Source organism: Ixodes scapularis, unplaced genomic scaffold (genome assembly GCF_016920785.2).
Source record: "Ixodes scapularis isolate PalLabHiFi unplaced genomic scaffold, ASM1692078v2 ptg000178l_1__unscaffolded, whole genome shotgun sequence".
Lineage (NCBI taxonomy): Eukaryota > Metazoa > Arthropoda > Arachnida > Ixodida > Ixodidae > Ixodes > Ixodes scapularis.
In genome coordinates, this window is record NW_024609927.1 from 235,434 (window position 1) to 251,291 (window position 15,858).

Here is a 15,858-nt window from a genome sequence, read left to right on the forward strand (position 1 = left end):
GGCTCCTCGGCAGCCAAACTGTCCTTGTTGATTGCTACGAGGGGAACAAGACCTGAACAGGCAGGGGTGTATGCGACCTAAATAAGTGCAAAACTATGCTTCTTGAGTTTCAATACGGAAAATGTCAAAAGCTATTCATCAACTAGCCCTTGCATAGATAATAGAAAGTAAAAAAGTGTTTTGCCAATCTACCTAGTAGTGCATATGTGCCTTCAATATTTATACTCACGACTCGGAGCATTTCATCCCCTCATTTTGAAAAGAAAGAAAGACGAATTACAATTTGTCAATGCTTTGATCGCATTTACTGGGATTCAAACTTAAATGCTGAACTTCCATGGACGTTCACATAAAGAAAAGAAGCTTGCAGTATACTTATAGGTGAAATGAAAAGCATGTTCAGGATTTTTGTTTGTTTACAAAAGTCTTTGCAAATAAACTTCCAGGTGTGTAACAGGAAACAAAACGAGCTCTTCGAGCAAGCAAGTGGACGAGAACTGGTCCTCGCTGGTGATGGGCGGTCAGACTCCCCCGGGCACTCAGCAAAATATGGAACGTACACCGTCGTCGACGTGTCAACGAAGAAGGTTCTCCATGTGGAAACAGTGCAGGTAAATTTCCCCTGCTATAAATGTTCTGATGCTTCTGTTCTTCTGGAATGAAACCTTTCTGTAATTAATTGAAAATGAATGGCGAAAACAACTTGTTTCAGACATGGGTTGTCTCATTCAACAGCTCTAGTTGACTTCGTTCTGGATACTTCATGTTCGGTGTGATAATGCAATGTTTTATTTGTCACTTCAGTCCAACGAAACGAAGGGCAGCTGGGCAATGGAGCTCGAGGGCCTGAAAAGGACTCTACTGATTTGTGAAGCCAATGGATTGACTGTGGGAGGAATCATCACTGATCGCCACTCCATGATCAAGTCATTCCTTGCCAAGTGGTACCCCCAGATTCGGCACATGTTCGACTGCTGGCACGTTGCAAAAGGTGAGCCATAAGTAATCGGGGTTCCAGGTTATGCAAAAACAAAAAAAAAAAAACATTTAATTGCAGAACACTCCTACCCTTGCCTGCCACTATACTTTGTTTCTGCGTATGTTGTACTGCAGGAAAGGCTACAAGCGGGAGCTCCTTGCTGTATGGCAACTGCTCGGCGGCACAAGCTCTCGTGCAGCAGGAGCAGCTGCCAAGGCCATGAGCTTGCGCTTCTAGTTTTCGCTGCAGTACAATATAAGCTGAAACATAAGCCGTGTTTACATGAATGCGGCTTAGTCGCATCGAATCCAGTTGTCGCATTCAATGCGGTGATGTAAACAAACAATACAGTAGGAGAGCGCATCGCATTCAAGTCGCTAGACAGAGGTGGATTGAGATGGCGAATGCACATTTATTCAAAACATGTAAATGGAGGTTGCATCGCAATTTGGATCGGGGAGGATTATGGGAAGGCACCCGCTCTGGGAGCAAGCGAACAGCTGAGAACATGGCGGCAGCCACCCTCGGCGGCGGCGGAGAGCAGTCCGTGTGGTCGCCCGCAATATTTTCTCCAGAGAAGAACCGCAAGCTTTTATTGTCAAACTATGTGAGCGACATATAGCAAATCTGCTCGGTAAAGCGGCCCTTGTCCAGGCCTCGCGAAATAGGACCTTCGTGTCCGAAGGAGTCCCTAGAGCCTTCAGTGCAAGGACAGACGCCGATAGCTCTGAGCACTGCATGCTAGGCAGAAAGAGGAGCTCCAACCTCGGTGCCGTTCCTGGCTGTGCCAGAGCCTTTCGGCCTCAGGGTCCGGTCGCGGTTGGCAAGGTTGGGCGAGGTGGCGTCCCCAGAGCGGTTGGGAACGATCTCGCTCACCAGGCCATGCGCATGCCGACTTGGAGCCCAAACTGCTTGGGTTTTGATGTTTCTTCCGTCCCGTAACTATTTGCGCAGCATCGAAGACCGCAGGCACAAACTTTACACTCGACGAAAGCGTCTAAAAAGTAAAGTGTCCTAGAGTGAGGTATCGCCATGTTTTTTTTATACTTGAGAAAATGGGGCAGGATTGGGTTTTTCTTGTTTTTGGTGTTCATAATTATTTAATTATGAACTCTTTATTTTGTCAAGCTGTTGTTTCTGGCAATGTAAGCTTGGTGCTTAGCAGAATGAATACAATGCTTCATTTTTCAGGCATCAAGAAACGCATGGTCTCAGCTGGGAAACTCAAATCCCTTGTGGGACTCCAAGACTGGGTGCAGGCAACTGTCAAGCACCTCTATTGGTGTGCGGAATCCAGCGATGGAGCGCCAGAGGAGATCCTTCCTAAGTGGACTTCCCTGGTGGGACACGTGGCTGACTTGCACGAACATGCCGACCCCCTGTATCCAAGGTGCCAGCACGGAGACCTGGGGAAGAAAAAGTGGCTTCCTGAGGGCAAGTAGACCACAGCATATTAACAGTGTTGACATGTTAGTGTTTCATACCAAGTGATGCTGTGAAGTATACACCAACTCATGTTTGCAAACAAACAGGTCCGGCCGATAGCAGTGCCACACATTGCGCAATGAGATGTGGGCAGACATGCTGGTCTGCCCACAAGTCTAAAACAAATTTTGCCTTGCACGCATGCTTGTCAAAGCCTTATGATTATTTACTTTGAATCGTTTATAAGAGGAAGACCAGCGCTCGTGGACCATAGAATTACACTTTCAGCGTTCTCCTCAATGCTTGGGTATTTAGAAAAAGGTCTGCTGCGACGCTGTCTGCTTTTGTGTGGTATGAATACCCGGCCGATTCAGTCAAGGCAATCCGTTTTCCAAAGACGTTGCCATGCTGACAATTATCGCATTCATTTAGGCTTAGAAATGGCCAGAATGGAAAGACTAAAAAATGTGGCAAGGTCATTGCTCATGCTTTGCGATTTAAGTGAGGTAAGGCAAAGTGAAGGCTCCTGCACCATTCGTTGCTGATTAACGCACCCGATACTGCAGCTACAACGACATATTAGTTCCAAAGCGAGCAGCGCTAACTCACCGGGGCACTGCCATGTTTCCCCGCATCTCTACCGAGCCAGTCGCGTGATTTCAAAATCCCTCGCCTAGGTACTGCAGTCAATTTGTAGCCATAGTTAGCGCTTCAAGCAAACGGGCCCTGGTGTGCCTTTTCTAGTGGAACCGCAATTTGATCACACATAAAACTTTTGAATTGGCCTCAGGTTGAATTCTTTAACAATTTCAACCAAGTTGTTGTACTGGTTCTTAGTTTCAAGGTGTCTGATTATGAATGTGGCAAGTTTACTGGCTCTCTATACTGGTTAGTCCGTGTGGCAGCCAGGGAAGAACCTATGACTGCTGGTAGAGGGGAGTGAGCCGATAGGTGGTAGCTTCAGCTTTCTTCCGCGTGCATCGTTACCGCGCGGTGTTTATACGGACCGCTGGGACCTGTACTTACATGTTCGGGCACACGAGTCAACCAAGCATGACGATTTGGTGCATCATGGCTTTGCAAAATTAAAATCGGCATCGCTTGGTCTATTCGATAAAAAAATCTAGGCATCATAAACACGGGCAGTAAGCAGGACTGGTAGCAGCCTATTAAACTTACCCAATTTAATCTGTTCTCATCAGCTCTAACCCTTTTATTAACCTCTGGATATCATATATTTTTAATTTAATTACACAAAACTACTACTTTTTCTTATGAGCCTTAGTGTTATTGTTGTAATAGCAGATTTGAAACCACACAGTCTGTAATACAAGTGTCCTACTTTATCCAGGACTTCAGGCACACGACAAGCTAAAGAGCATCGTGCTGTCAAAGCCACTGCTGAAGGACATCCCGCAGCTCTCAACCTCAGCGCAAACCTACGCAACTGAGTGCTTTCACAGCACTGTGAACCAGTTCGCACCGAAGTCGACACACTTCGGTTACGAGAGCATGCAGGCAAGGTATGCAAGCTAACCAATTGTTTGCATGTGCCCGCTAAAGTCTTAACTTTTCAGAGTCTTTGTGGCAGCGCTGCATTTCAACGAAAACAGCGACAGGCCACAGGCGACTACTAAGGAAGGCAAAAAAAGGTTCCTGGTCAAGCGGCCTAAACAAACAAAGAGGCCAATTGCATCTCCCATGAAAGGGCCCTGCACATACGGTAAGATGTCAAAACGAGTACAACTACCAGCTTCTAACATCTAGTCTTAATTTCAGCCTATGTACAAGAGCTCATGAAGGAAACCCTCGCCCTCAATTGCCACTACCCGTCGTACCGAGCTGCACGAAAGGCCAACTGTGTCGAGGCTCCCCCAACTCTGTCCAGTGAATATGAACGCCCCAACAATGACCTGCTCATCTCTAACCACCGTTCCCGGTTCAACTGCTAAGCTGAAGCTGAAGGAACATGTACTGTCGGGGAAAAATCAAATGCGAACAGAAGAGCGCGTGGCTTGCGGTACAAGCTGCGCCGCCTGGAAGCGAGCCTAGGGGCGAGGGTGCATGGCCTACCCGATGCGTTTACGCCCTTCGCTCGGCACTCCCCAAGCTTCAGCAGTGCGCCTCTTAGTGCACTGAAAGCTATCACCACTATCTTTGCTCACTCGGCGCATGCGGCACAAGGAAGCTTGCTGCTTGTAGCAGCTAAAGCGCGCACTCTCTCGGAGCGAGCAAAGATAGAGGTGGTAGCTTTCAGTGCACTAAGAGACGCACTGATGAAGCTTAGGGAGCGCCAAGCGGAGAGCATAAACATATCGGAGTAGGCCACGCACCTTCGCCCCTAGGCTCACTTCCAGGCAGCGCAACCTGTACCGCAAGCCACGCGCTCCTCTGTTTGCATATCATTTTTCCCTGACAGTACATTGTGCAGGAACTTGAAACATTTATTTACACTATGCACAAGCAGCAAAGCAGTTCGATCTGACGTGTCAATCGCATCTGTTCCGAGCACGAGCCCCCGGCCGCCAGCCCCTTGCCACGAGCTCCTTTTCCAAACCTCTGTGGCCCATTTTCTCGTCTTAGGTCTCCGATTGTTGGTACAGACTCCCCACCGAATGGGTGTTACCCCATTTTAAATTTGTTATCTCTAGCGGATAGAGAAGTTGGTCTTTTCAGAAGACTGCCCCTGTCCGGGCGCACTATACATGCACAAATCCTGCCGTCTCGCCCACAGAAAACCTTTTCAACTATTCCTATCTTCCGGAGTAAACGTGGGAGCTGTTCCTTCAGAAGGACGAGCCCGCCCACCTCCAGACGTGGCGATTGCTGGCCTTTTGTTTCAAGGGCAGATCGAAGTTCTCTCGGGTAGTCTGACCTCCCGTTACCCAGAGTCTGTTAAAGAATGCTTTCCTTTGTTTCCATATTTCTCGGAGCATCTCTGGAGACGACGCAAAGTCTTCTCTTTCAGCCACTGGAAGTGCTGTCAGTCGTCCTCCCCTGAAAAAGCTAGTCGGTGTGAGCGGCTGGCCTTCGTCAAGCTCATTGTAAACGAATGTTGGGGGACAAGAATTTAGCATCGCCTCAATTTCGCATAGGACTGTGGACAACTCTTCTGCTGCGTTCATAGTTTTTCTCCCGATCACTTTTCTTAGTCCCACCTTCACGTATCAAACCAGTCGCTCGTAGAATCCTCCCCACCAAGGAGCGCGCTCAACAATAAAACTCCCCTCGATGGTTGCATTGGCGAAGTGATTCACCACTTCTGAGTGTCGTAGGATCTTCCGAAGTTCTGCCAGGTCTCTGGAGGCTCGCTTGAAGGTTAGCGCATTGTTTGAGTAGATGATGCGGCAAAGTCCCCTCCATGACACAAACTTACGGGCAGCTACAAGAAAACTTCTCGTTGAAACGTCTGGTACGAGCTCCAAGTGGACCACCCGCGCCACTGGACAAGTGAACAGCGTGATGTACGACGTCCTTTGCCTGTATGTACAGCAGTCCTGCAAAATCTACACCAACTACCTCGAAAGGTTCAGCCTGCGTCGTTCTCGTACGCAGCAGAGGTCCCGCTGGAGCACTGGAGCACTCGCCGGAATAGCACTAAATCGCTGGCACGTTACACACAGCGCAGCATCTTCTTCACCAGCTCTCGTACCCCGAAGGATCCAATACCTCTCGCGGAGCTGGACTGGAGTGTGTCTTACTCCTGCGTGTAACACCATCCTGTGAGCGTCGATCACAAGTACCGTGGAATATCGATGCTCTTTCAGTAGTACGATAGGGTTTCGTTCATCGTATGTCATGTTGTTCGATCGGAGTCGCCCTCTTATGCGAAGCACTACCTCTTGGTTGATGAAACTACTGAAGTCTCGAAGAGGAGAAGTGGATGGGGTCTCGGTTCTGCTGGTCGCACGTCGAAGCTTGGCGGCAAACGCCGATATTAGCTTTTAGCCAATATGTCCGCTCTCCTTGGATTTCCTCTGCAGTCAGAGGCCCCGATTGTTTTCCCGTTGACCTAACGTTGTGAAGGAATCGAAACATCCACACTCTTGTTCTGTTGAGTTTTGAAGCTGAGCTGAATGCGGTGACATCAAGCAACGTTGCAGATGGTGTTGAAATGTCCAATATGTCAGCTCTCGGTCCCCTCTCCTCGAGCTTATATCGAGGTGGCTCCTCGCGCTTCTCCTTGGGCCATTCTTTAGCTGGCAGCGGCAACCAACTGGTCCCCGAACAACAGAGTGGAGTGGAGACCAATCCAAGGTGGTCAGACCTCGTGACATGAGGTCGGCGGGGTTCTCCTTTCCCGGCAGGTGGTGCCATGTCACACATTGCAGTTCTTCTGTGGCATTCCAGCAACCTTGTCATTTGCCAACCTGATGTCTGCCCTCTATGGAAGGCCGACTTCGCACCTCCCATTGGTCTTGGCGATCATAGTTTCGGAGTCTCGCATGACATATCCGAAGGATCGTCCACCGATGCGTCGATGACACCCATCCTCTGAAGTTCCCAGAATTGCTTGAGGCTTGGCATGGGTTCGGGCTCTTGGACCGCCGTTCTCCGCATGACCACCCTGGAGCAACTAATAACCGGGGAGCTTGACCCTTTTCGTCCCTGAACCGCCCATCCGAATACGGGCTGCACTGCAGTCAAGCTTCCTCTGTCGGTGAATCTTTCCAATGATGTACTCCCAGTAGTGATCTGGGCCAAGCAGGATATCGATGCCCCGATGTTCCAGTCCGGTCATGGCATCTCCTACTAAGCAACTGAGCTCCTTTAATGTCGCGACGATGGATTAATCTGGGCTCGGGAGATTTTGTTCGCAGATGGTAGGTGTTTCTAGCATGTCGATTTCATATTTTTTGTAGTACCGTTGGTCCCGCAAAGTAAGCTGCACCCTGCGAAACATACGTTCGGTGCTTTCGCCTCTGAACACGCCGAACGTGAGGATCTCCATCCCGAGTTGTTTGCAACCGAGTCTCTGGGACAGCTCCTCCGTAATGAAGGAACGTTGACTGCTGCTGTCAAAAAGAATTCGGGATAGTCTTCTTTTGTTTTTGTTCTCGGCCCATGCGGTCACCGTCTGCAAGAACACTGCTGGCTTGCAGTTCTTTCCATTGATCTGAAGACTGACCGGTGTTTTATCTTCGCTTTCTGTTTTATTCACCGCGAAAAGTCGTTCCAGTACGTAATCCGGGTCACACATAGTAGGCGCATGCCATCCTTGACACCTGGTGCAACACGGCGTGCTTCGGCACATTCTCGCCGTGTGGTTTGCTTTTGTGCAACGAAAGCATCTGTTGCCAGCCTGCAATCTTTGTTTTTTTTTCTCAGTGAGCTCAATATTGGCGTTGCAGTCAGGTGTGGCGTGTTCTTCGGATTTGCAGAACTAACACTCTAAGCCTTCAGTCTTGCCATACAAGGCCGCTGCGGTAGAGTTTCGAAGGTTTGTGTAGTTTGAAAGTTTCTTCGGCAGTTCTTGTTTAGGGAAACGAATTGCAGGCTTACCGCCAAAGTCGTCCTCTTGTTCCTCTGACGTCCTTTCCCAGCTCTTGACTTCAACTCGAATAAATTTGAGTAGAGTCTGTAGAGCTCTTAGATGAACATTCTCTGTTGGAGACTCGGGACTGGTGCCCGTCACTGCGGTGGCGTTCTTGGTGTCCTCCAACGACATCTTCCGGTTGTAATCCAGGGACATGTCCTTCGGTAGTGCTAGCAGTAGGAGCGAGTAGAGCATGGCGCAGTAGGATTCCTCGCCCACACCCAGTACTCCAAGTCCCCAGATGTGCGCCTGAAGACTGTCGTACAAACGACGCAGGGTTCGGGCATTGCCCTGTAGTGGTACCTTCTGGATGTCCATCAGACTTTCCATGTGGTTGTGTACCAGAGTCTCTTGCTTGCCGAACCGCTGCTGTTGAAGGTCGATCGCGTCCGCATAGCATTGAGCGGTTGGCTGTAGTTTCGGATGGCAGCTGATCCATCTCCGGTAAGCGCTGATCTCAGGTAATTGAACTTTTTCGATGGAGTCAGTTCCGGATTCTCGTGGATTGTGGTTTCACTCCCATAATGCTTGCCAATTCTTCCGGTTGCCGTTGAACTTGATAAATTCTAATTTTGGAAGCTTGACTTTCTACGGCTGTTGCTCTCCAATCGTTCGAGGGACCACTTGCTCGTTGGCTGTTCTCCACGCCCTTCGCCTTCTTTCTGAGCTTCGTGAGGCATGTGACAATCTTGTCAGTATAATCTATGATTTGCGTGAACTCCATTTTCACGTCTCTTTCGGTAATCAAAGGCTCGATCGCGGCATCTACGTGGCCGAGTTGATCCCGAGAGAGGCTTATGCACTCAATCAAAATCTCTAGGTCATCGATGACTGCTGGAGTCAGCTGAAATAATTCTTTTGCCTCGCTGAGGAGTTTAGTTACTTGTGTTTGCAGAGTCTTCCGTTTCTTCTTGAGGATGTCCATGATCTTTCAGTCTTGTCTCGATGGAACGTTGCTTCTTTCGTTCGATAGGTATTGCTTCGGTCTACCAGATTCCCTTCGTCGAATCGTTACGTAGCGGGTTTCCGCACAAAATGCATGAACTTCTGGTGTCATTGTTGGTTACGTTGATGCAAACATTTATTTACACTATGCACAAGGAACAAAGCAGTTCGATCTGACGTGTCAATCTCATGTGTTCCGAGCACAAGCCCTGGGCCATGCGCTCCCAGGCCACTAGCTCCTTGCCATGAGCTCCTTTTCAAAACGTCTCTGGCCCATTTCCTCGTCTCCAGTCTGTGATCGTTGTTACACATTGTTTGTAAAGTAAAAAATTGGTTAGTTTGCAATAAACAGTGAGTTTCTTATATGTCAAATATTGATCTCTTCATTCTAACATTAATTATGTACTGCTCGTGCAAGCTGTTGCTCCCAAGTGCTTGGTAGGAAAAGATACATATTTAGGAGGTTTGAAGGTAGATAGCATGCAAACTTACTCAGCACTTTGACTGCTTGAAGCCCGTGTAGTCTGCAGGGTTCGGGGCGGGGAACTCTTTGCGGACCCTGGTCACCACGCAGCTGGGCAAGGTGACCCGGTTCTCCTTTCCGAGCCTTCCGTGTATCCACCAAACAAATTGGCAGTATGCCGTGTACCTGTACTTACTGCAATGATAACATAATAAAGTTATTTAGTTACACTGCCAGGTATCCACTTGGAACTAGAAGGCATTCATTGTTTTTAGTTCGATGGCCAGCAGCAAGACGCCACAAGCTGTAGTTTCATTAAAACATGCATATTCGAGCGAGCAAGCATGTAATGAATGGTTTGCTTCTAAATTTTGGGTATGTTTTTCAGGCCACCAATAAAAACCTGCCTGTGTCGGAAACTTCAATTGCCAACATTGAGGCACTGCCTTTTCTGGTTCATCTAATGCAAATCTCGCTTTGCATCCTCCCTTTATTTACAAAGCGGTGCACATGATAGTAAAAAAGTATACTAATTTAGTTTGACTGTACGTACGCATTTATCTCCTTTATGTTTCTTGTGCTGAGAGGCCGGCAGACTCTCAGCTTCCTGTACTCTAGGTCCAGGATATCCCTGTCCAGGCAGTACAGCTCGAAGAGCCTGTGTGCCGTGATGCAGGGAAGGCTCCCAGCCTTCTCTTTGACCTTGCACTGCTCCTTGCAGCACACACTTTCCACTGGTGTGGACATGGTGCCACACCGGGATTCGCAGCAGCACCTGTTTCCCAAAGGTAGAAACATGAATTAGTGCATATGTCAACATTTCTGTAATGCTGTGTGGGCACTGGTGTGGCTACACACTTTGCCTCTTTCTTTTCTCAATCCAATTGTGTCACCCAAACACTGCTCAAGCCTCAGATGCCTTTTGGGAGTATCCACAACCACGATGCAGTCACTATACAGCAGCTACATTTTTGCGTATAATAATATAGTAATACTTTATTCATATTCCGGAATCTTTGACCCAGGCATAGAGGGCCGCAAAAAAGCAGTGCTGCCCATGCCACAAAGGCCTGAGTGCCCAACCTGGGGCCCAGCATTGCGCAAACACGTGCATAATAAAAAAAAACAACAAAAAAAAACGTACAGCGCGCACGTGAGTACTTCGACGGTGTATCGGCACTACGTGCAGGTTCAAGCCCGCACGCAGCTGATGCATCCAATTTCTAACGCGCCTTCGCGGGACAGGTGCACGGGTAGCCCCTGCCTTAGCACTGACAGTTTCTAGCAAAAGGAGGCGCATCTTTCTGTAGCCCAAACGATGGAGCCGATAAGTTCAGGTTGGAGCTTACTCGCCGCCGCTCGGCGATACCAAGAGCATGTCAGTCACTAGTACACCTGATAACATAATATATAAAACCCCATTTATCATCGGTTCTTCGAGGCTACAAGTCAACTTCGCGCAACCCCAAAACAATCGGTTCTTCGAGGCTGCAAGTCAACTTCGCGCAACCCCAAAACAATCGCTCTCCCGGGCCTATGCAAGACATACGCTGCGCCATGTGCGCGTGTTCTTACCAGCGTGTGTTGAGTAGCCGCCGCCTGTCACTTCGCGGCAGAGCGTCTGGCGAGGACTCCGCTGCTGGCTCCGTTGAAGTTTCATTACTGTCCGACGTCGCGGACGGGTCGCAGGCGTAAGGCAGCACCTTACGCCTCTTCGCTGGCAGGTGCTCGCGCTCCTCATCCGACGGTACTGCGTCGCTCCCGCTGCAGCTACTGCTGCTGCTGCTGCCGCTCTTGGCGCACGCACGTGTCGCCATAACCACGCCACCGAGCTCGAGGTAAACGCGGCAGGTCACAGGTGACAGCAAACCAACAAAGTTGTGATTTTTCGCGTCTCCTGAGGCAGCTGCGCGAGGTCTCTGAGGTCTTTGACGTCACGAAGCGAGGTTCCGGAGACGCTCACCAGGGGCACCTTAAAATGCTTATTTTCTGGTTTATTAAAATTTACGTGGTATTTTCGCTTTACCAGCGCCAGTAAAAATTAAATGACGTGCCATTCTTGCGATTAAGACCAAAAACGTCGACCCGATTTCACAGTTCAGTATCCCTTTAAGGTCAGCCAGAATCCATGCAGGGCTCTGTGCCACCGGCACGGGTCGCAGCGGGCAGCAACATTAACAATGATAATGCCACGAGCAGGAAATCGAGGGTACAAAAATGAAGACCAGGTAAACGCACCAGTCGATTATGCGTTCCAGGCACCAGTACATCGCCTCCATCACAATCGTCACTGTTAAACCCCATGCTCTCACTTGCATACACTCCCTTCACATCCCGTGAAGCAAGTGATCACTCATAACAAAGAAAGATGTTCTCCGCATGTACTTTCCTACCAAGCAACTAAACATGTGCCACAATCCACCATGCAACTCAAAGCTTAACTCACTATGCATGGTTTTCCACAAACTACTCACCACATACAACTCAATAACCCCACAATGCAAGATTATTCATGCCAGCCATTTTTTTTTATTTACAAAATACTGGAAATGGTTTTCCACCATCCAAGCGGGAAAGGGTTACATAAGGTTTCACACAGAATAGTCAATTTCACTGTAAGCTAACCACCGCAAGCAACTCACCACCCGCTACTATACTCCGTTTCACCTTCAGTCCGAGCGCGGCTGACACTAGGAGCTATGCCAGCCAATCCAGCGTTGAGAGAGTGTCTTGTGACCTTGAGCTCCCTGCGTCGCTCTGGCCAACCGAAAGGTCACGCGATTTTCTCCCGACGCTGGATCGGCTGGGATAGCTCGTGGGCGCCCAGTGCGCTCGGACTGAAGGTGGAACGGAGTATATATACGAGTGTCTCCATGCACTTATGCTATTGCTGGCAACTCCTTGTAGCATCCCTGACTGACCTGGCTCACAGAAACATCTAAGTATCCAACAAACCTTGTCGTGTGCAACTCCTACCTTGTCCTTACCTAAACAAACGTAAACACTGTCGCCATGTTAACCTTTCCTAGGTTAACATTGTAGCTCGTCTTTCGTGAAGTACTCTAGGGCAGACCCCACCTTGTGGTGTAGCATAAGCAACCAATGCCGTTCATCCCACCACAAGTGGAAACCCCCGACAAGCGACCCACCCCGGCCAATCACCACAATTGTCTTGCTACCTATTCACTGCGAGTACCTCCACGCAGCTGACCGAAGGTGGAGTTTAAATACAAACTCACTACTGCACTCCATTGTTAGTTTCTTCATTGAGTGCTAGCATTGTGTATCCTCACACTGATTATTTCTTGTTTTTTCCTTTAAGGTACAGCATCATCCTTCTGGCCATTGTGGACCATCGGTACACATTTCGGTACGTTAACGTCGGTTCACCTGGAAAGTGCCACGACGCCCACGTGTACCGCAATTCAAGGCTGCCAGCGCTGCTCAGCAGTCTTCGGGCAGAGACACCCCTGGTGGTCAATGGGACTGCCGTACCACCCATCGTGCTCTGCGACCAGGCATTTCCATTGACACCAAACCTCATGAAGCCATTCCCGCATGGCACACAGTTATCAGTGCCCCAAGGAGACTACAACTACTGCCTTTAAAAAAACCAGACGAATCGTAGAAAATGCCTTTGGCCGGTTGAAGGCGAGATTTAGGATCATCATGAAGAGGACTGAGACAAGAATAGAAAATGTGAACTCTGTCGTTCGTGCATGCTGCATTTTGCACAATGTCTGCGAGCGATTTAATGACCCTGTGGACCCCCAAAGGCTGAAGGACACAATGAAGGACATTGAAAAAATGCGTGCTAACCAGTCAGTCTGCACCACAGAAGCTGAGGAGGACAGTGGCCCAAGCGTGCGTGCAGCTCTGGTCAACTACTTCGCAGCACATCCGGAGCTTGGATTGCGTGACGATTAGCTGGTAGCCATCTATCATGGTAAGCTACTGAGTTCCAGCAAAACAAATCATGTATATGGTTTAACTCCCTAACTGAGGGGTTTCAATGTTAGTACTCGTGTTTCCTTAAGAACTGTTATGAAAAGTTCATAAAACTCCTGCATGTGCAGCAAAAACGAGGACGAAAGAAGGCCAGGACACAAACTAAACGTCCTGTCCGCCCTTCGTCCTTGTCTTTGCTGCGCGCGCTCAATCAAATGACCAACCAACTAGCCCTAACAGTCACCCCTCTTGTAATGAGAAGGTTTATCTCCTGGTGGAGCATCACTTTTTCCAGCTACTTTATCAATAGTGCATGTTTCAAACAAAAGTATATTTTGAAGACAATGTTATTAAACAAGTGAGCTGGTTGACATATAATGTCTTACAAAATCTGGGGACAATGGACGATTAAACGGGGCACACACAAACCCCTTTGCCTGAGGTCCTTGTCCCAACTACTCCCCATCATCCGTCTGTTTCAAATAGGTAAAAAAGTTTATTGCTTTCAGGTTTTGGTAAGTTTATACATTTTGGTATCCCTTTACTTTTCCATCCTGCGGCGCATGCTTGCAAAATCTTGCTGCATGTTCTCAAGGAGGTTCAGCTGTCTCTCTCTGAGGGCGAGTTCCGAGCTCCTGGAGTTCTCCCAGCAGAGACGGAGGGCACGTTGCTCGTCCAGCAGTCCTTTCATGAACTCTAACTGCTTTTCAGCCACTTTTTTTCTTTTTGCAGGCTGCTGAGGACCTGCATTTCTGGAGCCTGTCTTGTTCTTGGCTCCAACGCTCATGAGCTTTGCGCTGGTGCCGGGCAGGTCAAGGTCCTGGTTTTGATTGTCTTCGTCGGGGTCTGCAGCGACAGCATCCTCCTTGGTCGTAACCTCTATGATGTTTTCCTATGGTGATAACTTGTGTTAAGCAAGGTCACGAAAGTGTGAAAATGATTGCAGCTTCAAATATTTTACATACCTCTGCTACGTCTGAAAAGTCGATGCATTCCTCAACCAGGCTGGAGTCATTTATGGGCAGAGCACCTAAAAACCGATGCAGCTCGTAGAAATATATCCACGAAATTCCTTCTGATCCGGTCGTACACCCCTTGAGCAGCGTCCTGAAGAAACATAGAAATTGTAATTAGCGTCCCGGAGAAATATATAAAATGAAAGGTTTTGTAGTTGCTAAGTAAACAAATTTGGAATGGACAACTTAGCGCAACATTTTCAGCGGTGTTAAAATGATAATTCCTCTTGTTGTTGAAGGTGTGCTATCTCCAAAAAAATGTAGCACTACAACAAAAAGACATTTATTTTGTTTTTTCATTTTTTCTTGAAGCTGCAAAACTTTTTTGATGTTGCTTGTGAGCATGTCCTCGAAAAACTTCTTAACAGTATTTGTTCTCCCCAAACATGTTACCTTACCAACAATAAAAGCAGTGTGCAAGTTTTAAATATTCTTTCTGATGCCTTTGTTCCTTCATCTGGTGTCCTTCAGGGGTCCAACCTTGACCCACCATTGTTCCTTATTTTTATTAGTGACATCGAATTGTGCGTAAAAGGTTTTGGGTTGTTGCTTTTCGCCAATGATTTAAAGCTATTGTTTAATATTCAGTCACTCAATGACTGGACTTGATTTCTCGTTTGATCAAGGAATGTTCAAGTTATCTGTGTATTATTCGCTTATTTTGCAGTCCAATTTGTTCTCGCCGAGTTTGCAAGTGTTGTGTGGCACCGCACAGCAACCGATGCTTTGCCAATTGAAAAAAAAAGTATAGCAGAAGTATATTTGAGTAGTGTATAATCGCTATTTTCAACGAAGGTGTTTTTACGACCACGAGTACATAGTCGAGGCTCTCGGCTTACAACTGCTATCAAGCCAAAGAGTTGCGCGTGACGTACTACTGTTGCGCAGAATGTGATCGACTGATGCCCTAAGGCTGTGCTTGAGTTTTGATCATGCTGCTCAACATCTCGGCCGCCGACAGTTCACGAGACTACACCGTTTTCCCACATAGGCTTGATATCGCACATTTTCACGCGTTCTCGTGCATAACATGCCCTAAGATCGCGCTCGCACCTCTAACTTTTGTTCACTCGTGTATGAAGCAGAGTACAGTGATTTCAAGCAGCGCACTCGCACAACAGGTGAGTTAACAAAGTAGATGCTGAGGTAAAATTGGCGTCCCTCAATGTTTGATATTGATATATTATTTATTGCACTTGGGAGGTAGAAATGTACAGGCGTGCTGGAGTTAAAACAGCGCTATGCCTGCCATCCCGAGGGCCGACACGTCTTTACGTTAAAGATGAATTTAGCCTCTGCAGTAAGAATGCTACACTGAAGGGCACAATGCTTATCCAATTCGAAAACTGGCAGGGGCGGCCTGGGTTTAGCAGAGCCAGCTTGCGCTCCACGCACTCCGAGCTGGTGTGCGCAAGCATAAAGATCCTTTACAACTTAATATAAATAGCGCAAGGTCGGTCGATGCACGAGGCGCGTGCCTCGTGTAGTTCTGGGGAAAAGCAGTAGCACAGCGCAGCACTGAGTTGAGCTATATGAAGACGGCATT

The 15,858-nt window shown here is 48.2% G+C and overlaps 3 protein-coding genes across 3 annotated transcripts; 1 reads left to right on the forward strand and 2 right to left on the reverse strand.

The window, feature by feature from the left end:
* The first annotated feature begins 386 nt into the window (after positions 1-386).
* Positions 387-4,415, forward strand: LOC120842864. The gene is made up of 6 exons (XM_040214050.1): positions 387-611; positions 805-991; positions 2,171-2,413; positions 3,756-3,927; positions 3,982-4,127; positions 4,184-4,415. Exons 1-6 carry the CDS (start codon positions 387-389, stop codon positions 4,354-4,356), a joined length of 1,146 nt encoding a protein of 381 aa, XP_040069984.1. The 3' UTR covers positions 4,357-4,415.
* Positions 2,291-11,323, reverse strand: LOC120842843 (P2X purinoceptor 7-like). The gene is made up of 4 exons (XM_040214029.2): positions 10,924-11,323; positions 9,902-10,123; positions 9,378-9,543; positions 2,291-2,385 (listed from the first exon to the last, which is right to left on the reverse strand). Exons 1-3 carry the CDS (start codon positions 11,163-11,165, stop codon positions 9,378-9,380), a joined length of 630 nt encoding a protein of 209 aa, XP_040069963.1. The 5' UTR covers positions 11,166-11,323; the 3' UTR covers positions 2,291-2,385.
* A 2,514-nt stretch (positions 11,324-13,837) lies between these two features.
* LOC120842863 lies at positions 13,838-14,426 on the reverse strand (the record flags this gene model as incomplete). The annotated part of the gene is made up of 2 exons (XM_040214049.2): positions 13,838-14,188; positions 14,262-14,426. Coding segments are annotated over 2 exons (516 nt in total), but the record flags the coding sequence as incomplete, so codon positions are not given.
* Between the last annotated feature and the right edge of the window lie 1,432 nt (positions 14,427-15,858).

What these genes read in the sequence shown, in the direction of transcription:
- LOC120842843 (XM_040214029.2), bottom strand. Translation starts at nt 11,165, where the DNA reads ATGGCGACACGTGCGTGCGCCAAGAGCGGCAGCAGCAGCAGCAGTAGC. An exon ending in CGGCTACTCAACACACGCTG is followed by an intron (nt 10,124 to 10,923) that starts GTAAGAACACGC and finishes TTTGGGAAACAG; the next exon opens with GTGCTGCTGCGAATCCCGGT. An exon ending in AACATAAAGGAGATAAATGC is followed by an intron (nt 9,544 to 9,901) that starts GTACGTACAGTC and finishes TTATCATTGCAG; the next exon opens with TAAGTACAGGTACACGGCAT.
- LOC120842864 (XM_040214050.1), top strand. Translation starts at nt 387, where the DNA reads ATGAAAAGCATGTTCAGGATTTTTGTTTGTTTACAAAAGTCTTTGCAA. An exon ending in GAAAAAGTGGCTTCCTGAGG is followed by an intron (nt 2,414 to 3,755) that starts GCAAGTAGACCA and finishes TACTTTATCCAG; the next exon opens with GACTTCAGGCACACGACAAG. An exon ending in TACGAGAGCATGCAGGCAAG is followed by an intron (nt 3,928 to 3,981) that starts GTATGCAAGCTA and finishes TTAACTTTTCAG; the next exon opens with AGTCTTTGTGGCAGCGCTGC.